We start from the raw sequence: 17,980 nt of genomic DNA on the forward strand, positions 1-17,980 counted from the left end.
GCTGTGCAATCCCTCCTCAAACCCTGCTATGGCCCCAGGTGGTTGTTGAGTTCCTGTTGCACAGATGGGGAAACTGAGGCACAGAGGAGGATTTTCTTAATCCTCATGTGTTCCGTGAGCCAGCTGGGCCTGAGTCACAGATCAAGAGTCAGAGAGGACAGAGGTCCCGTGTCAGACAGCCCTACGACCCCAGTGCCACTGAGGACAGGCCTTACGGTGGGAGAGGGGGCTGGGGGCCCTGAAGGTGGGATCGGGGCTGGCCTCACATCCTCTAGCTTTTCTGGCTATTTCCTGATCTCGCGTGAGGACTGTCTGCGGGTGGCTGTAACGTTGGGTTTTCACACAGCTACGGAGGCTCCGACGTTCCCTCTGGAAGAGAGATGAGCGACAGCTGTGAGGGTGCATTTGGTGGTGGGAGGCTGGAGGGCAGGGCTGCCCGGAAACATCACCGCAGGTCCACGCGTGCGCGCTCCCGCCAGGAGAGAGCCAGCCGCCCCCGGCTCACCATCCTGAATGTGAGTGGCCTGGCAGGGCAGGCCTGTGGGCACAGGGCTCCCTGGACGCGGCCTGCTCGTGGTCTCACCACCCCCGTGTCCTGCAGGTATGCAACACGGGCGACAAGATGGTGGAGTGCCAGCTGGAGACGCACAACCACAAGATGGTGACATTCAAGTTTGACCTAGACGGGGACGCGCCTGACGAGATCGCCACCTATATGGTGAGGCCAGGTGTCTTCCCCTGACATAGGAAGGCCATCTCCTGCTTCCGCTGTCCCCTGGGGGCGCTGCTGCTGTCACTGAGCCGCCCCTGGGCTGAGTGCGGGGCGGAAGTGAAGTGCATCCGTCAGGGAATATCTCGTGCGGCGAGGCCCACGGCGTGTCCCCCTGAACAGGGCTGCCTGTGACGTTGCAGGTGGAGCACGACTTCATCCTGCAGGCCGAACGAGAGACGTTCATCGAGCAGATGAAGGACGTCATGGACAAGGCGGAGGATATGCTCAGTGAGGACACGGACGTCGACCGGGGCTCCGACCCCGGGGTGAGCCCGCCGCACCTCAGCACCTGTGGCCTGGGCACTGGGGAGGTGAGTCCTGGGAGGGCCGGGCTGCTGGAGGATCTGCAGGTCACGCGGCTTTGGGTGAGGTGGCCCGGAGGGTGGGCGCTTGCGGCTCAGGGAGGGTCGACCGGGCTCCGGAGGCCCCTTGGGCGGCCACGCTGGGCTCTGCGGGAGGTTCTTGTTCCACGCGGTCTGCTGATGTCTGCTCCTTTACCTCCCAGGAGAGTCGCCAGTCCCAAGCAAACGCCCCCGTGTATCAGCAGAACGGTACGTCTGCCTTCTGGGCCCGCACCTGCCATCCTGACCGACCTCTGGAAGAGGCATTTCTGTCCTTGTCCCTTCTCTGTCTCTTGGGCGTTTGATAAGACCGTGTTGAGCATATCACAAGGGGGTTCGGCCGTGAAACTGGGGGGTTTGCTGGCGGGTGTGGTGAGCACCCCCAGGTGCAAGGATAGCTGACCCTGAGGAGCTGGGTGTGGCCCTGGTGGGGACTGAGCACAGCATGGACTGGCCGCTGCCTCTGTCCCCCCTTTGTTGATGGCATTGCCAACGTTCTGGGAACAAGCCCGTGTTGAAGGTGTTGTGTGAGCCCCAGGCTTCCAGGGAGGAGTCCCCCCAGGCGGGCTGCACATGCCCCCCACTGGTGTGAGAAGAGCAGGTCTGGTGCCAATGGCGAGGGGTCCTGTCAGCCATGGGAGAAATTCACTCTGTCTCTCCTGCTGTTTTGCTCTGCTCTGTAGTTCTGCACACGGGCAAGAGGTGGTTTATCATCTGCCCGGTGGCTGAGCACCCAGCGGCAGAGGCCCCTGAGCCTTCACCGCCACTTCCTCTGGGCTCCGTGCAGCCAGAAGCCAGCCAAGGTAAGAGCAGCCGGTAGCTCTTCTCCCCGGTAGCTTGGCCACTCGGCATGCCGGCTCAGCCCGCACCGTCACCCCAAAGCCCAGCATGGCTCGTGGACCTCATCAAGTCCACCTGGTTTTCCACCTGGTCAAGGTGGCGCTCAGGCTCGGGCTGCCCTTACTGTCCTCGTGCAGGTGACGCACCCGGCCGCTCAGCTGTGTGCCCAGCGACTCTGACCTTGCTCTCTCTTACCGCTGTGGGCGATGGCTCCCACCTCCTATTTCTTCCCTCTGTGTGGCCCACCTGTAGGACACTCTCCTCCTTACTCCGCTTACTCTGGGGGTGGAGTGGGAAAGTCCCTTTCAGTACTAAGACTCTGATTTTAAATTGTCCCCAAGGAGAACTAATACCGATTTGGCCGTGTGGGGACAGATGCCAGCAAGCTTGCCCTTGGGGCGATCGTTAAATCCTTATTCCATGGTCCCTTGGGAGGCTGAAAATAATCACTTGAACAGATTAAGGTCTAATTCCCTGTAAGCTGGCAGGAGAAAGTTGCCAGTTATGTAATTTGATCTAACTTTATGGCACATGGGTGAAAAATATTTGTAAATCATTTTTCATTTTATATCATGAGCTCCCAGTGACTTCTGTTATACTTCTGAAGGTTTGTTCCCATGGGGAAAAGGTCAGCCTGATAACAGAATCCCAGCACAGCCATAAACAGACCTGGTGACCTCAGGTAAAGGACCTGGCCCACCCTGGATGAGGGGTCAGGGGAACAGCAGCATTGTCTGCAGTGGCTCAGTTTTAAAATAAGAATATGCTTGATTTAATACACACACACCCAGTTAACTAGAGGGAGAAAAACCCTTATAAAGTCAGTTTTCATTGTGGTGAATTGATTCATAGGACGTGCCCAACTTAAACCCTAATTCCCTCATCTGTTCACTGATCTCAGAGAACCTTTGGGAGCCAGTTTCCTTACTTATTTGAAAAAAAAAAGTAGCTACTGTCAGGGACAGCAGATTTGTTCATTGGGATGCACCATCCACTGAGGATGAGAGAAGCTGGATGATCGTCAGCTCGAAGGTCCTTGGGCATCAAAGGCAGTGCAGATCAGGCCAGGGTCCAGGGGAGGGTGGAGACCCAGGACGTGGGGTAGCCCGGTGCTGGCCCTGCTCCCCTGGAGGCAATTCCCATTCCTGAAAGGTGACTGAGAGGCTGAGGGCTGAAGCTTCAGCAGGCTGGAGAGAAGGCGCGGAGTCCTGCTGGAGAAGTGACAGGCCAGGCAGAGAAAGGAGCCACCTCAGCATGGCGCCTGCATTGGGGTGATGTTGGAGCATGTGCCGTGTGCTCAAGCAGAAGCACGCAGGTTCTCTCTGGAGGAGGGTGGCTCCGTTCTGGACCTCACGGTCGTGCACCTTTTGAACGCACTACTTGACTCACGATAAGAAATAGAGAGTCTGGGTGACATGGAGTCTGCACACCATAGCAGCCCTTCACTGAGCCTAGCCGCGTGCCGGCACAGCTCTTTGAGACTTGGGAAGTAAGTTGGGGACGGGGGAAGTGAGCCAGAGTTCCAGGGATTCCTGGGCCGGTGGTGAGCTTACAGCCTTTCCCTCTGGTGCCTCCTGGCCTGAGGTCAGGGCAGTGTGCAGCCTGGGAGTGAGTGCTGGGTGCAGACAGGGAGGCTCCGGGAGATGCCCGCTAGTCTCCTTGCAGAGCAAGAGAGTGAACAAATTCCTAAAGCACAGAGCATGGTGTGGGGTCCTCCCTGTCCACCCCCCACCCCCAACATTTCCGAGGGGCAGCAGCAGCAACAGGAACCAACGCAGTGGAAGTGGAGAGGCTTTCTGCTGGGTGGAGCCAGAAGTCGGAGGACAAAGGATACAAATCAAAATCATTGCTCTTTTCACTTTCTTCTCTCCTGCCACTGGGCTCTGCTCCTCTCAGTTGTTCAAGTGGGTGGTTTCAGGGGACTGGAAAGGGGTGTCATGGATCTGAGATATCATGCAAAAGGAGGAGCTTGGGGAGGAATCCCATGAAGTTGTTTATGAACTCCTGGGCTTACCCTCGTCCTGTGTGTGTATGGATCTGATCCTAATTAGCACATGATAAGCTGAGAACTGAGCTGATGGATAGACTGACATTGTAGCCACAGCTCTTAGAAGGTGGATTGTAACTCGCAGCTTGAATCTGACCAGGTTAGTTGTCTGCTAAAGGAAACATCAGCATTTCACCATAGGAGTTAAAGAGATGTAGGGTCTCATGGTATTCAAAATCCAGACGAATGCAGTCCAACCAGTGTAATCCAAATACCCCTCAAATGAAAAACAATAAAAATGCCAGCTTGCGTTGGAAAAAGACCACCAACAATGACAAGACAAAATAGATGTTGGGATGATCTCACAAAGACTTTCAAGAAGCAATTGTAAACATGATCCAACAAGCAATTATAAACGTTCTTGAAACAAATGTTGAAGTGGGAAGTGTTCATGAAGAAAGGGAGTACGAAGAGGAGACAGAAACTTGAAATACCTGGAACTATCTAAGCAGAACTTAGAAAAAGATGAACAGAGCTTCACGGACTGTGGAACGGCACGGAGGTCTACTGTTTGTGTCATTAGTCCCAGAAGCAGAAGAGAAGGAGTGCAGTGCTGAGAAAATATTTGAGGAAATAATGCAGAAAACTTCCCAAGTTTGGTGACATTCAGACAAACCTATAGATTGAAGAAGCTGAATGAATCCCAAAAAGGATAAACCCAAAGAAATCCATACCAGGACACATAAACTGCTGAGAAATAGAGAAAGAAAAAACTGTGAAAGCAGCCAGAGAAAAATGATGTATGACCTGGAGGGGAGCAGTGTTTAAATGACTGCAGATTTCTCACCAGAAACTGTGGAGTCCAGAAGGAAGTGGCATGGCATTTCTAAAGCATTGAAGGAAAAAACCTGTCAGCCCAGAATTCTGTTTTCAGAGAGAACACCAAAAAAAAAAAAAATCCAGAAAGAAAAAGAAAAGAAAGAATAAACAAGATTTCTAAAAGAGGGGAACAAGGGACAAACAAATCGTAGGTCTACATCTAAACAATAATTGAATTAAATGTAAGTGGTCTTAGCACATCCTTGAAAAGACAGAGATTTGTGAGACTGGGTTAAAAGAAAATTTGACTTAATTGTCATCTATAAGCAACTTCAAATATAATGCTATAGATACATTAAAAGAAAAAGCATAACATGCAAACACTAATCAAAAGGTCACTGGAATGGCTATTTAATATGCAAAATGGACTTCTAGAGCAAAGAAAATGACCAGGAATAAAAAATAACAACAAAAACAACATTACAACCTAGAAGAAAAAAAAAAAGATAAGTTCCTAGAAACACATAATCTTCCAAGACTGAATCACAAAGAAATAGAAAATCTGAGTAGATAGATTATAAGTAATGAAATTGAATCAGTAATTTAAAAACTTCCCAAAAAACAAAAGTCCAGGACCAGATGGCTTCAGGTGAATTCTACCAAGCATTTATTTTATTTATTTTTATCAGAAGGGGAATTTTTTTATTAAGAAAATAAAAATGAAATAACAAAACACATGCAGTTGAAGTTTTGTGTAGAGAGCAATTTATAGCAAGAAATGCTTATATTCTAAAACAAAGGTCTTTAATCAATTATTTATACTTCCACTGTAAGAAACACCTGAAAATAATATAACACTGTCTGTTAACAATAGTGGAATTAAAAACTTTTTTTTGAGCAGTACTCCGTTTTTAATTTTGATATTTAATTTTATTTTAATCACCTGGTGCTCATCATGACAAGTGCACTCCTGAATGCCCATCACCAGTTTCACCCATCTCCCACCCACCTCCCTTCTGGTCACCATCAATTTGTTCTCTACAGTTAAGAGTCTGTTTCTTGGTTTGCCTTTCTTTCTTTTTCCCTTTGCTCATTTGTTTTTTTTACTTAAACTCTACATATGAGTGAAATCACATGGTACTTGTCTTTCTCTGACTGAATTACTTTGCTTAGTGTTCTACTCTAGCTCCATCCATGTTAATTGCAAATGGCAAGATTTCATTCTTTTTTATGGCCGAAATAATATTCCATTGTGTATATGTGTGTGTGTGTGTACATATATATATACACACCACATCTTCTTTATCCACTCATCAGTTGATGGACATTTGGGCTCTTTCCATATCTTGGCTGTTGTAAATAATGCTACTATAAACATCAGAGTCTATGTATCCCTTTGAGTTAGTGTTTTTGTATTCTTTGGGTAAATACCCAGTTGTGCAATTACTGGATCATAGGGTAGTTCTATTTTTAACTTTTTGGGGAACTTCTGAACTGTTTTCCGGAGTGGCTGCACCAGTTTGCATTCCCACCAGTAATGCACGGGAGTTTCCCTTTCTACACATTACCACCAGCACTTATTGTTTCTTGTGTTGTTGATCTGAGCCATTCTGAGAGGTGTCAGGTGATACCGTAGTTTTGATTTGCAGTTTCCCTGATAATCAGTGATGATGAGCATCTTTTCGTGTGTCTGTTAGCCATCTGTTATGTCTTCTTTGGAGAAATGTCTATTTATGTCTTCTGCCCATTTCTTTTCTTTCTTTTTTTTTTTAATTTTTTTTTTGACATTTATTTATTATTGAAAGACAGAGAGACAGAGCGTGAGAAGGGGAGGGGCAGAGAGAGAGGGAGACACAGAACCTAAGCAGGCTCCAGGCTCTGAGCTATCAGCACAGAGCCTGATGCGGGGCTCGAACTCACAAACCGCGAGATCATGACCTGGGCCAATGTTGGCTGCTTAACCGACTGAGCCACCCAGGTGCCCCTCTTCTGCCCATTTCTTAATTGGATTATTTGTTTTTTGGGGTGTTGAGTTTTATAAGTTCTTTGTATATTTCGGATACCAACTCCTCATCAGATATATCATTTGCAAATATCTTCTCCCATTCTACAGGTTGCCTTTTAGTTTTGTTGATTACTTTGCTGTGCAGAAGTTTTTTATTTTGATGTAATCTCAATAGTTCATGTTTGCTTTTATTTCCCTCACCTTGGGAAAGAATCTAGAAGAACTTCGCTATGGCCAATGTCAGAGAAATTAATGCCTGTGCTTACTTCTAGGATTTTTATGGTTTCAGGTCTCACATTTAGGTCTTTAATGCATTTTAGTTTATTTTTGTGTAAGGTGTAAGAAAGTGGCCCAGTTTCATTCTTTTGCATGTTGCTGTCCAGTTTTCCCAACACCATTTGTTTTGGGAAAACCAGAGACTGTTTTTCCCATAGGATATTCTTTCCTGCTTTGTCAAAAATTGACCGTATAATTGTGGGTTTATTTCTGGGTTTTCTATTCTGTTCTATTGATTGATGTGTCTGTTTTTGTACCATACTATCTTGATTACTATAGCTTTGTAATGTAACTTGAAGTCCAGAATTGTGATGCCTCCAGGAGCTTAGCTTTTCTTTTTCAAGATTGCTTTGGCTATTCAAGGTCTTCTGCAGTTCCATATAAATTTTAGGATTGTTTGTTCTAGTTTTGTGAAAAATGCTGTTGGTATTCTCGTAAGGATTGCATTAAATGTGTAGATTGCTTTTGGTAGTATAGACATTTTAACAATATTTGTTTTTCCAACCCATGAGCATTGGAATGCTTTTCCATTTCTTTGTGTCATCTTCAGTTTCTTTCATCAGTGTTTTATAGCTTTCAGAGTACAGGTCTTTTACTCCTTGGTTAGATTTGTTCCTAGGTATCATCATTTTTGTGCAATCGTAAATGGGATTGATTCTTTGATTTCTCCTTCTGCTTCATTATTGGTGTGTAGAAATGCAACAGATTTCTGTACATTGAGTTTATATCCTGACTTTTCGGAATTCGTGTATCAGCTCTAACAATTTTTTGGTGGAGTCTTTCAGGTATACTGTATAGAATATCCTGTCATTTGCAAATAGTGAAAGTCTGACTTCTTCCTTGCTGATTTGGATGCTTTGTATTTCTTTTTGTTGTCTGATTGCTGAGGCTAGGACTTCCATTACTATGTTGACTGAAAGTGGTGAGAGTGGACATCCCTGTCTTTTATTCCTGACCTTAGGGGAAAGGCTGTCAGTTTTTCCCCCTTGAGGATGATGTTAGTTGTATATTTTTCATATATGGCCTTTATTACATTGAGGTATGTTCCCGCTAAACCTACTTTGTTGAGGGTTTTTATCATGAATGCCTGTTGTGCTTTGTCAAATGCTTTTTCTGCACCTATTGAAATGATCATATGGTTCTTATCCTTCTCTTACTCATGTGATGTATGACATTGATTGGTTTGTGAATGTTGAACCACCCTTTCAGCCCAGCAATAAGTCCCACTTGATCGTGGTGAATGATTTTTTTTAATGTATTGTTGGATTCGGTTTGCTAGTATTTTGGATGGGGGGGAATTTTGGATTTATGTTCATCATGGGTGTTGGCTTGTAGTTCTCTTTTTTAGTGGTGTCTTTATCTGGCTTTGGTATTAGGGTAATGTGGCCTCATAGAATGAATTTGGAAGTTTTCCTTCCATTCTATGTTTTGGAATAGTTTGAGAAGAATTCTTAACTTTCCTTTAAATGTTTGGTAAAATTCACCTGTGTGAAGCCATCTGGTCTTGGACTGTTGTTGGGAGTTTTTTGCTTACTGATGCAATTTCATTGTTGGTGATCAGTTCAAATATTCTATTTCCTCCTGCTTCAGTTTTGGAAGGTTATGTTTCTAGGAATTTATTTATTTCTTCTAGGTTGTCCAATTTTTGGCATATAGTTTTTCATGATACTCTTTTATAATTATTTGTATTTTTGTGGTATTGATATTTATTTTCTCTCATTTTAATTTTATTTTAGTCTTTTTTTCCCTTGATAAGTGTGGCTAGAGGTTTATCAATTTTATTGATTTTTTTTGTTTTTTTCAAAGAGCCAGGTCTTAGTTTTATTGATCTGTTCCATTGTTTTTTGGTTTCTAAATCATTTGTTTCTGCTGTAATCTTTATGATTTCCTTCCTTCTACTGTTTTGGGATTTTGTTTGTTCTTTTTCTACTAACTTAGGTGTAAGGTTAGGTTGTTTATTTGAGATTTTTCTTGCTTCTTGAGATAGGCCTCAAGAAGCCTATTTATTGCTATATATTTTCCTCTTAGAACTACCTTTGCTGTATCTCAGGTTTTAGAGCGTTGCATTTTCATTTCCATTTGTTTCCATGTGCTTTCTGATTTCCTCTTTTATTTCCTGGTTGACTTATTTATTATTTAGTAGTGTGTTATTTAACCTTTTAATCTTTCCAGATTTTTTTGTGGTTGACTTCTAGTTTCATAGTGTTGTGGTCATATGACTTCGATCTTTTTGAATTTGTTGAGGGTTGTTTTGTGGCCCAATGTAATTGAATATATTCTGGAGAATGTTCCATGTGCACTTGGAAAGAATGTGTCTTCTGCTGTTTGGGGATGGAGTGTTCTGAATATATCTGTTAAATCCATCTGGTTCAATATGTCACTCAAAGCCATTGTTTCCTTGTTGCTTTTCTGTTTAGATGATCTGTGCATTGATGTAAGTAGGGTATACAGTCCCCTACTATTATTGTATTATTATCGATTAGTTTCTTTATGTTTGTTATTAATTGTTTTATGCATATGGCTGGTCTCATGTCGGGTGCATAAATATTTATAATTATTATATCTTCTTGTTGGATTGTCCTCTTTATGATTATATAATGGCCTTCTTTGCCTCTTGTTACCGTGTTTTAAAGTCTGTTTTGTTCAATATAAGTAATGCTACTCCAGCTTTCTTTTGACATCCATTTGCCTGACAAATGTTTCTCCATCCCCTCACATTCAATATGCAGGTGTCTTTAGGTCTAAAATGAGTCTTTTGTAGGCAGCATAGATGGGTCTTGTTTTTTAATCTATTCTGTCACTGTTTGTGTTTTGGTTGGAGCATTTAGTCCATTTACATTCAAAGTAATTATTGATAGATATGTATCTATTGACATTGTCGTTTCCGAAGATTTTCTCTGATTCTTCGTTTCCTTTTTCTCTCTTGTGGTTTTCTGATTTTCTTCAGTGATATATTTGGATTTAATTATCTTTATTCTTTGCATATTTATTAGTGGTTTTTGATACATGATTACCATTAAGTTTTTATAGAACATTTGCTGCATATAGCAGTCTGTATTAAGTCAATGATCATTCAAGTGTGAACCTGTTCTTTACTCTTGTCCTTCTTACCTAGGTAAGAAGGTATGGTATCATGTTCTACCTCCTTTTATTTTGTGAGTTCCTTGACTGAATATTCACAGAAACACTCATATTTACTTCTTCTGTGTTTCCTGCAGGTATACTGTCACTTTTGGTCTCTCCTTTCAAAACGTTCCCCCTTAATATTTCTTGCAGGGCTGATTTAGTGGTCATGAAGTCCTTTAAGTTTGTTTGTTTAGTTTTTGTTTTTTTGGTCTGGGAAACTTGTTATCTCTCCCTCTATTCTGAGTGGTAGCCTTGCTGGATAGAGTATTTTTGACTGTAGATTTTTACCATTCAGCACTTTGACTATGTCATGCTACTCTCTTCTGGCCTGCAAAGTTTCTGTTGAGAAATCTGCTCATAGCCTTATGTGGTTTCCCTTGTATGTAACTATTTTATTTTGTCTTGCTGCTTTAAGTGTCTTTTCTTTATCACTATATTTTGCCATTTTAATTACAACATATCTGGGTATGGATCTGGTTTTGTTTATTTTAATGGGAGTTTTCTGTGCATTCTGGATCTGGATGTCTGTTTCCTTCCCCAGATTAGGAGAGTTTTCAGCTATTATTGTTTCAAATAAATTTCGTGCTCCCTTTTCTCTTTCTTCTTTTGAGGTTCCTATAATACAGATGTTATTATGTTTGAGTCACTGAGTTACCTAAGTCTATTCTTGTACTGCATAATTCTTTTCTCTCTCTTTTTGTTCAGCTTGATTGATTTTCATTCCTTTGTCTTGTAGGTCATTAATTTCTTGTTCTTCCCGTTTGCTATTCATTCCATCAAGCATATTTCTTATTTTGTTTATTGAGCCTTTTATCTCTCCTATGTTATTCCTTATCTTGGTGTTAAGGGTCTCAGTCACGTCTTCCACCCTTTTCTCAAGTCCAGTGAGCATCCTTATGACTGTTGCTTTAAATACTCCTTCAGGCATGTTATTTATATCTGTTTCTTTTAGGTCTCCAGCTGTGGCCTTGTCATGTTCTTTCATTTGGGATAAATTTCTCTGTCTTCTCATTTTGTCTACATCCCTGTGCCTGTTTCTGTGTGTCAGGCAAGTCAGCTATGTCTTCTGTTCTTGAGGCTAATGGCCTTATTAAGAGGAAATCCTACAGTGCCCTGCAGTGTAGTGTCCCCCGTTCCTCAGGGTCTCACACTTCAGGGAGTGTCTCCAGTGTGTGCTGTGTGGGCTATGCTTTTGTGTCCTGGCTGCTTTATTTTTCTGACCAGTTGACCTCAGGGGCTCTCTTTGTCTCCTGTGGGCAGTGTTTGGTCCCTGGCCTGAATGTGGCGTGTTTTAACTAGATGTGCTCTGGTCTGCTTGTGCAGTGAGCCTTATTGCCACTGCTGCCAGAACGGAAGCCGAGCAAAACTCCCAAGTTGGGAGATGCAGTGTGAGTAGCGGATTACGCAGGTCTTCTCAGGGGGAGGAGGGGGTCCACTATGCTGGGATTGAGGCAAGTGTGACTGGGAAGTGCGGTTTTTTTGGAGCATGGTCGGAGGGGGGCTTGGCATAAGCAAGTTAAGTAGAGCGCTGGTTTCCGCAGGTGGCCCTATGCTCATGCTGAGGGGCAGGGGAGGGAAATGACACTGGAGAGCTCCTTTGTTCCCAGAGTGGTCTCTCTGTGAATGGTGCCTCTCTGGGATGCACTCTGAGGTGAGCGCACAACCTCCCTACCGTGTGCCCCAGGTGCTCTCTGGATCCCCATTTCCATACCGTATGCCTGCAGGCTGTTTGCCTGCCTTCTCTCCAAGAGCAGCATAGTACCTTCCAGGCTCTATCTCAGCCAAGCCCACTAACCTTTAAAACAACAGGTTTTAAGCCCCTCTGGTTGCAAGAACTCACAAAATTTGGTCCCTCTCGCTTTCCAGGCCAATTGCCGTGGGGATTAGCTTTCCTTGTGTGCTCCCCCTGCATGTAAGTCTATCTCTCATCCGTCTCTGTGACCATGGCGCCTTCCCCACTGCAGCAGTCACTCTCCATTTCTCTCCCAAGCCACGGCTCTGACTTCCTTCTTTGTGTGATCTCCTCTCTACCTTTAGTTGTGGAGTTCGTTTGCCAGTCTTCAGACAGATTTTGGGGCTTTTTCAGATGATTTCATAACGAGTTATATTTGTGGGATGAGGTAAGCATAGGGTCCTCCTACTCTGCTGCCATCTTTGCCTGTTGAATTCTATCAAACATCTAAAGAAGAGTTGGTACCTGGCTTTCCATACTGTTGCCGAAGAGGAATGAATGCATCCAAACTCATTCTGCGAGGCCAGCATCACCCTGATACCAAAGCAAAGACACTGCAAAAAAAGAAAATTACAAATCAGTATCCTTGATGGGCCTAGATGCAAAAAGCCTTAACAAAATATTAGCAAATGAAATTCAACAATACATCAAAAGAACTTTTGTCTGAGAACAAGACAAGGATGCCCACTCTCATCACTTTTATTCAACGTGGTACTGGAAGTCGTAGTCACAGCAGTTAGGCAATAAAAAGAAAGAAAAGGCACCCAAATTAAATCAGAAAGGAAGAAGTAGAACTACCACTATATGCAGGTGATGTGACGTCATATATAGAAAACTATAAAGGCTCCACCGAGAAACAGTTAGAACTAATACAAGCATATCTCATTTTATTGCACTTCACAGATACCCTATTTTTTTACAGATTGAAGCATCGTGGCAGTCCTGTGTCAAGGGTCTATTGTCACAATTTTTCCAAAGGGATTTGCTCACTTTGTGTCTCTGTGTCACATAGAATACTTCAAGCTTTTTCATTATTATTATTATATTTCAAGTGCTCCATTCTCATGATAAAACTTAAATGGATGTTTATGGATGAGCAAAGAAAGTGTCCTTGAGGCGGAATCTACTCCTGGTGAAAATGCTATGAAGATTGTTGAAATGACAACAAAGGATTTAGAATATTATATAAACTTAGTCAATAAAGCAGTGGCAGCATTTGAGAGGATTGATTTCAGTCCTGAAAGAAGTTCAGTGGTATCAAACAGCATTCATGCTACAGGGAGATTGATTGTAAAAGGAGGAGTCAATGTGGCAGATTTCTTTGTTGTCTCATTGGAAGAAAGTGCCACAGCCACCCCAATTTTCCACAGCCACCACCTTGATCAGGCAACAGCTATCAACATCAAGGCAAGACCAACAGAAAGATTATTACTTGCTGTAAGCTCAGATGATAGTTAGCATTTTTGAGAGATAAAGCACTTTTTAAATGTTTATTTATTTTTGAGAGAGTGCAAGCAGCAGAGGGGCAGAGAAAGGGGGACAGAGGATCTGAGGTGGGCCCCGTGCTGACAACAGAGAGCCTGACGCAGGGCTCAAATGCACGAACCATGAGATCATGACCTGCAAAGTCAGATGCTTCACCATCTGAGCCACCCATGTGTCTCAGAAATATTTCTAAGTTAAGGTGAAAAATTTGTAGTTGCATCAAAAAGAATAAAATACCTAGGAATAAATTTAACCAAGAATGGGAAAGAGCTGTACTCTGAAAACCATGATGTTGATGAAAGAAACTGACAATACAAATAAATAGAAAGATATACCTTGTTCGTGGATTGGAAGAGTTAATATTGTTAAAATGTTCATATTACTACCAAAATATAGATTCATTGCAGTCCTATCAAAATATCAATAGCAGCTTTCACAGAACTGGAACAAAGAGTTGCAAGATTTGTGTGGAACCGCAGAAGACTCCAAATAACCAAAGCAGTCTAGAGAAAGAAGAACAAAGCTGGAGGTATCATGCTCCCTGATTTCAGACTATATTATTAAACTGTAGTAATCAAAACAGTGTGGTACTGGCATGAAAACAGACACACAGATCAGTGGAGTAGAATACAGTCCAGAAATAAACCCATGCATATGTGGTCAGTTATTCTGTGACAAAAGAGGAAAGAAAATGCAGTGGGGAAAAGACAGTCACTTTAATAAATGGTGTTGGGAAAATTGGACAACTCCAGGCAAAAGAATTAAACTGGACCACTCTTCTAGGCAAGGGCAACAAAAACTAAACAAATGGGGTTGCACCAAACTGGGAAGAGCTTTTGTGCAGCAAAGGAAACCATCAACAAAATGAAAAGGCAACCTTTTGGGAGAAGATGGGAGGAGATATTTGTAAACCATACATCTGATAAGGGGTTAATATCTAAAATATATAAATAACTTACACAAGTTAATTAAAAAAAACCCCACAACTTGATTAAATGGGCAGAAAACTTGAACAGACATTTCTCCAAAGAAGACATACAGTTGGCCAGCAGACACATGAGAGGATGCTCAACATCTCTCATCATCAGAGAAACACAAGTCAAAACCACAAGGAGACACCACCTCACACCTGTCAGAATGGCTAGAAGAAAAAAAAGACAAGAAATAACAAGTGTTGGTGGGGATGTGGAGAAAAGGGAACCCTTGTGCACTGCTGGAGGGAATAATTGGTGCAGCCACTATGGAAAACAGCATGGAGTTTCCTCAAAAAATTAGTAAATATGTCTGTTATATGAGTCAGAAATTCCATTTGTGGTATTTATCTAAAGAAAATGAAAACGCTAATTTGAAGAGATACATGCACTCCTGTGGCATTATTAGCATTATTGACAATAGCCCAGATATGGAAGCAACTTAAGTGTCTATCCAAAGATGAATGGATAAAGATGTCACACACACACACACACACACACACACACACACACATTACTCAGCCATAAAAAAGAATGAAAGCTCATGATTTGCAACAATATAGATGGACTTGGAGGATATTATGCTAAGTGAAATGTCAGAGACAGATGCCATATTATTTCACTTACATGTGAAATCTAAAAACAAATGAACAAAAAAGGAAAGGACAAATGAACAAAACAGAAACAGACTCATAGACACAGGAAACAGCTTTTGTTTACCAGAGAAGAGAGGGGCTAGGAGATGAGCTAAGTAGGTAAAGGAGATTAATAGGTACAGACATCAAGTTTTAAATAAGTCATGGGGATATAAAGTACAGTATAGGGAATATAGTCAGTATTGTAACAATTGTATGGTGATAAATGGTAACTAGACTTATGGGGATCATTTTGTAATGTAGAAAAATATTAAATCAGTATGATGTGCACCCAAAACAAGTAGGATATTGTAAGTCAACTATGCTTCAGTTAAAGAAAGAAAAAAAAGAAACATTACATAAAAGGGCCAGTTAATTAAGATGATTTAACAATTCTAAATATGAATGCACCTAACAGTAAAGCTTTATTTTGAAAGGAGACGTGAGCAAATCCACAATTATAGTTTAAGACTTTAACACTCTGCTCTCAGTAATAGATAAATCTGTAAGTCGAAGAATAAGTCTCAAGGAAAATTGGAAACATTTTGAAATGAACAAGAATGAAAATTCAACATATTAAAATTTGTGGAATGCAGCTAATGCAGTACTTAGAGGGAAATTTACAGCACTACATGGTTAGATGAAAAAAGAAGTCTCAATTCAATAACCCAAGCTTTCATCTTGAATTTAAAAAACTAGGAAAGGATAAATCCAAAGCAAGCAAAATGAAGGGAATAAAGAGCAGGTATCAATGAAATTTGAAACAGAAAAACAACAGACAAAACTAATGAAACAAAAATTGGTTCTTTGAAAAAAATCACTAATTTTGATAAATCTCTGAATACCAGTATCAAGAATAAAAGAGGAGAGCTATCACTACAGTACCTGCATAAAAGAATAACAATCATGGAATCATAGTCATGGAATACTATGAACAAACCTACACACGTGAATTTGACAACTTAGATGAAAGGGACTAATTCCACAAAGGCACAACCTGTGAAAACTCATCCAAGAGGGAATAGTTAACCTGAATGCTCCTGTACCAATTAAAAAGACTGATTTTATAGTGAAAAATCTCCCCCCCCAAAAAAGAATTGTCCAGGGCTAAATGGTTTCATTGGTTATCTAGCCATTCCTTGTGCAACAGAAACCAAAGCAGATGTCTGTATGAGGATTTTCACAGATGTTTGTAACAGCTTTACTTACAATAGCCCAAACCTTGAACTAGCCCCACCTGCTGTCCATCCGATAAACATATTGTGGTTTATGCATACAACATAACACTACTCCATAATAAAAAAGGAATGAACTATTGGTACTTACAATAGCATGGATGATTTTCAAAGTAATCATTGTCTTTGTCTAAAGACTATAGCAAAGTCTAAAGGCTTTGGCTAAATTAAGCCAGACAAAAGTGCATGTTATATGATCACATATGAATGGAGACTATAGGGACAGAAAGCAGATCAGTAGTTGTCTGGGAAGGAGAGTGTGGCAGGAAAGGGATGGCGGGGGTGTAGATTACACAGTTCATGAACAAACGTCTGGGAGAATGAGGAGTGTATTCATCATGTTGATTGTGGTGGATTTTGCTTATATGCCCCAAATAAAAAATCCCAATTGAATGGAAATTGTGAAACTGAAAGATACAGTAGTCAAAACTAAGACTCACAGGATGTTTGTACACTGCTGGAGGCAGAATTAACAAAGAACTAAAAAAGTAAAAGGAGCTAAAAAGTATAGAGATTTCAGTGAGATAGTCAAACATGATATAATTGGTGCCCCAGAAAGGAAAAGAATAGGACAGTATCAAGTTTGAGGAGATAATGTAGAGTTGAAAGGCATTAACCACACATTCAAGAAGGCCTCCAAACTGAGAAACAACATATTTAATTAAACATATTGTAGTGAAAGTACAGAGGCAAACAGAAGAATTGAAAGAATGCTTAAGGAAAAAGCAGGTGCCTCTAAAGGAGCAACAGTGAGCTGGACGGCCCCTGTCTTAGTAGAGACAGTGTTTGCCAGGAGACCACCAAATGCTACTACCCTCAAATGATAACAGAAATAAGCGCCAGCTTCGAATCCCTGCTTGGTGATAGGATTCTACGTAAATCAAGACGAAATAAAGACCAAAATAATTGATCACGTCCACATCTCCCCTAAAGAAATACTGGAGGAGATATTATTAAGCAAAATAACCCCCAGCGATCCTGGATGGAATGTCAGAAATGCAGGAGGGAATAAAAGTAATGGCATTGTAGATACATGGGTAGATCAAAATGAACGTTGACTGTATAAGTGTTGTGTTTTTTGAGAGTTCAAATATATTTGTTGTGTTAAAATACGTGAAAATACAGGGATACTTATGAGGGGGAAGGAATTGTACTCACAGGGCTTCTGGGTTCTTGCATTATGTGGGAAGGGCCAACATCAAGAATGTGTACTGTTGTCTCTAGAATGCCCCTGTGAGAATTATAAAATAGTAGATTACTCACACACTCATGGTGGCGGGGTGTAGTGGGGAAGAATGCTTAAAAAACAAAAGAACAGGAAGGAGAGAAAATGTAACATTGAACAAGCAGAACACATAGAAAATCATTAGTAAGATGGTAGTTTTTACCCAACTAGGTCAGTAATTAAATAGAAATGGACTAAATGTCAAAGGTTGCCAAATATGAAAAAAGGAAACAAACGAATAACAAACTAAGACCTAAGAATACAGAAAGTTCAATGTAAACACGCGGGGAAAAAACACAGTATGCAAATACTAACCTAAACAAAGCTAGTGCAGATCTTTTTGTGTCAGAAAAAAATAGGCTTTTTAAGGCAAAAACAATGGTGAAAGATTCAGCTCTTCAAGAAGACAGAAGAATTCTGTATTTGTGTGTCTTTAAAACATAGCCTCAACATACATAAAGCAAAAATTAACAGAAGTAAATGAAGAAATAGATCTACAATCATTATTGGAACCTTTAGAACAGGAAGACA

General features: G+C 41.7%; 1 protein-coding gene across 10 annotated transcripts in view; it reads left to right on the forward strand.

The window, feature by feature from the left end:
* The window catches only part of WNK2 (WNK lysine deficient protein kinase 2), a 134,250-nt gene that overhangs the window by 63,002 nt on the left and 53,268 nt on the right, over positions 1 to 17,980 (forward strand). For all 10 annotated transcript variants that reach the window (XM_086684766.1, XM_086684764.1, XM_086684767.1 and 7 more), the window contains 5 exons: positions 347 to 515; positions 602 to 718; positions 913 to 1,083; positions 1,278 to 1,323; positions 1,797 to 1,916. In XM_086684766.1, the coding sequence (XP_086540892.1) occupies positions 347 to 515; positions 602 to 718; positions 913 to 1,083; positions 1,278 to 1,323; positions 1,797 to 1,916 (623 nt within the window). The remainder of the gene's footprint in view (positions 1 to 346; positions 516 to 601; positions 719 to 912; positions 1,084 to 1,277; positions 1,324 to 1,796; positions 1,917 to 17,980) is intronic.

The sequence above is a fragment of the Puma concolor genome, chromosome D4 (genome assembly GCF_028749965.1).
Source record: "Puma concolor isolate L17-30 chromosome D4, mPumCon1.1.hap2, whole genome shotgun sequence".
NCBI lineage: Eukaryota > Metazoa > Chordata > Mammalia > Carnivora > Felidae > Puma > Puma concolor.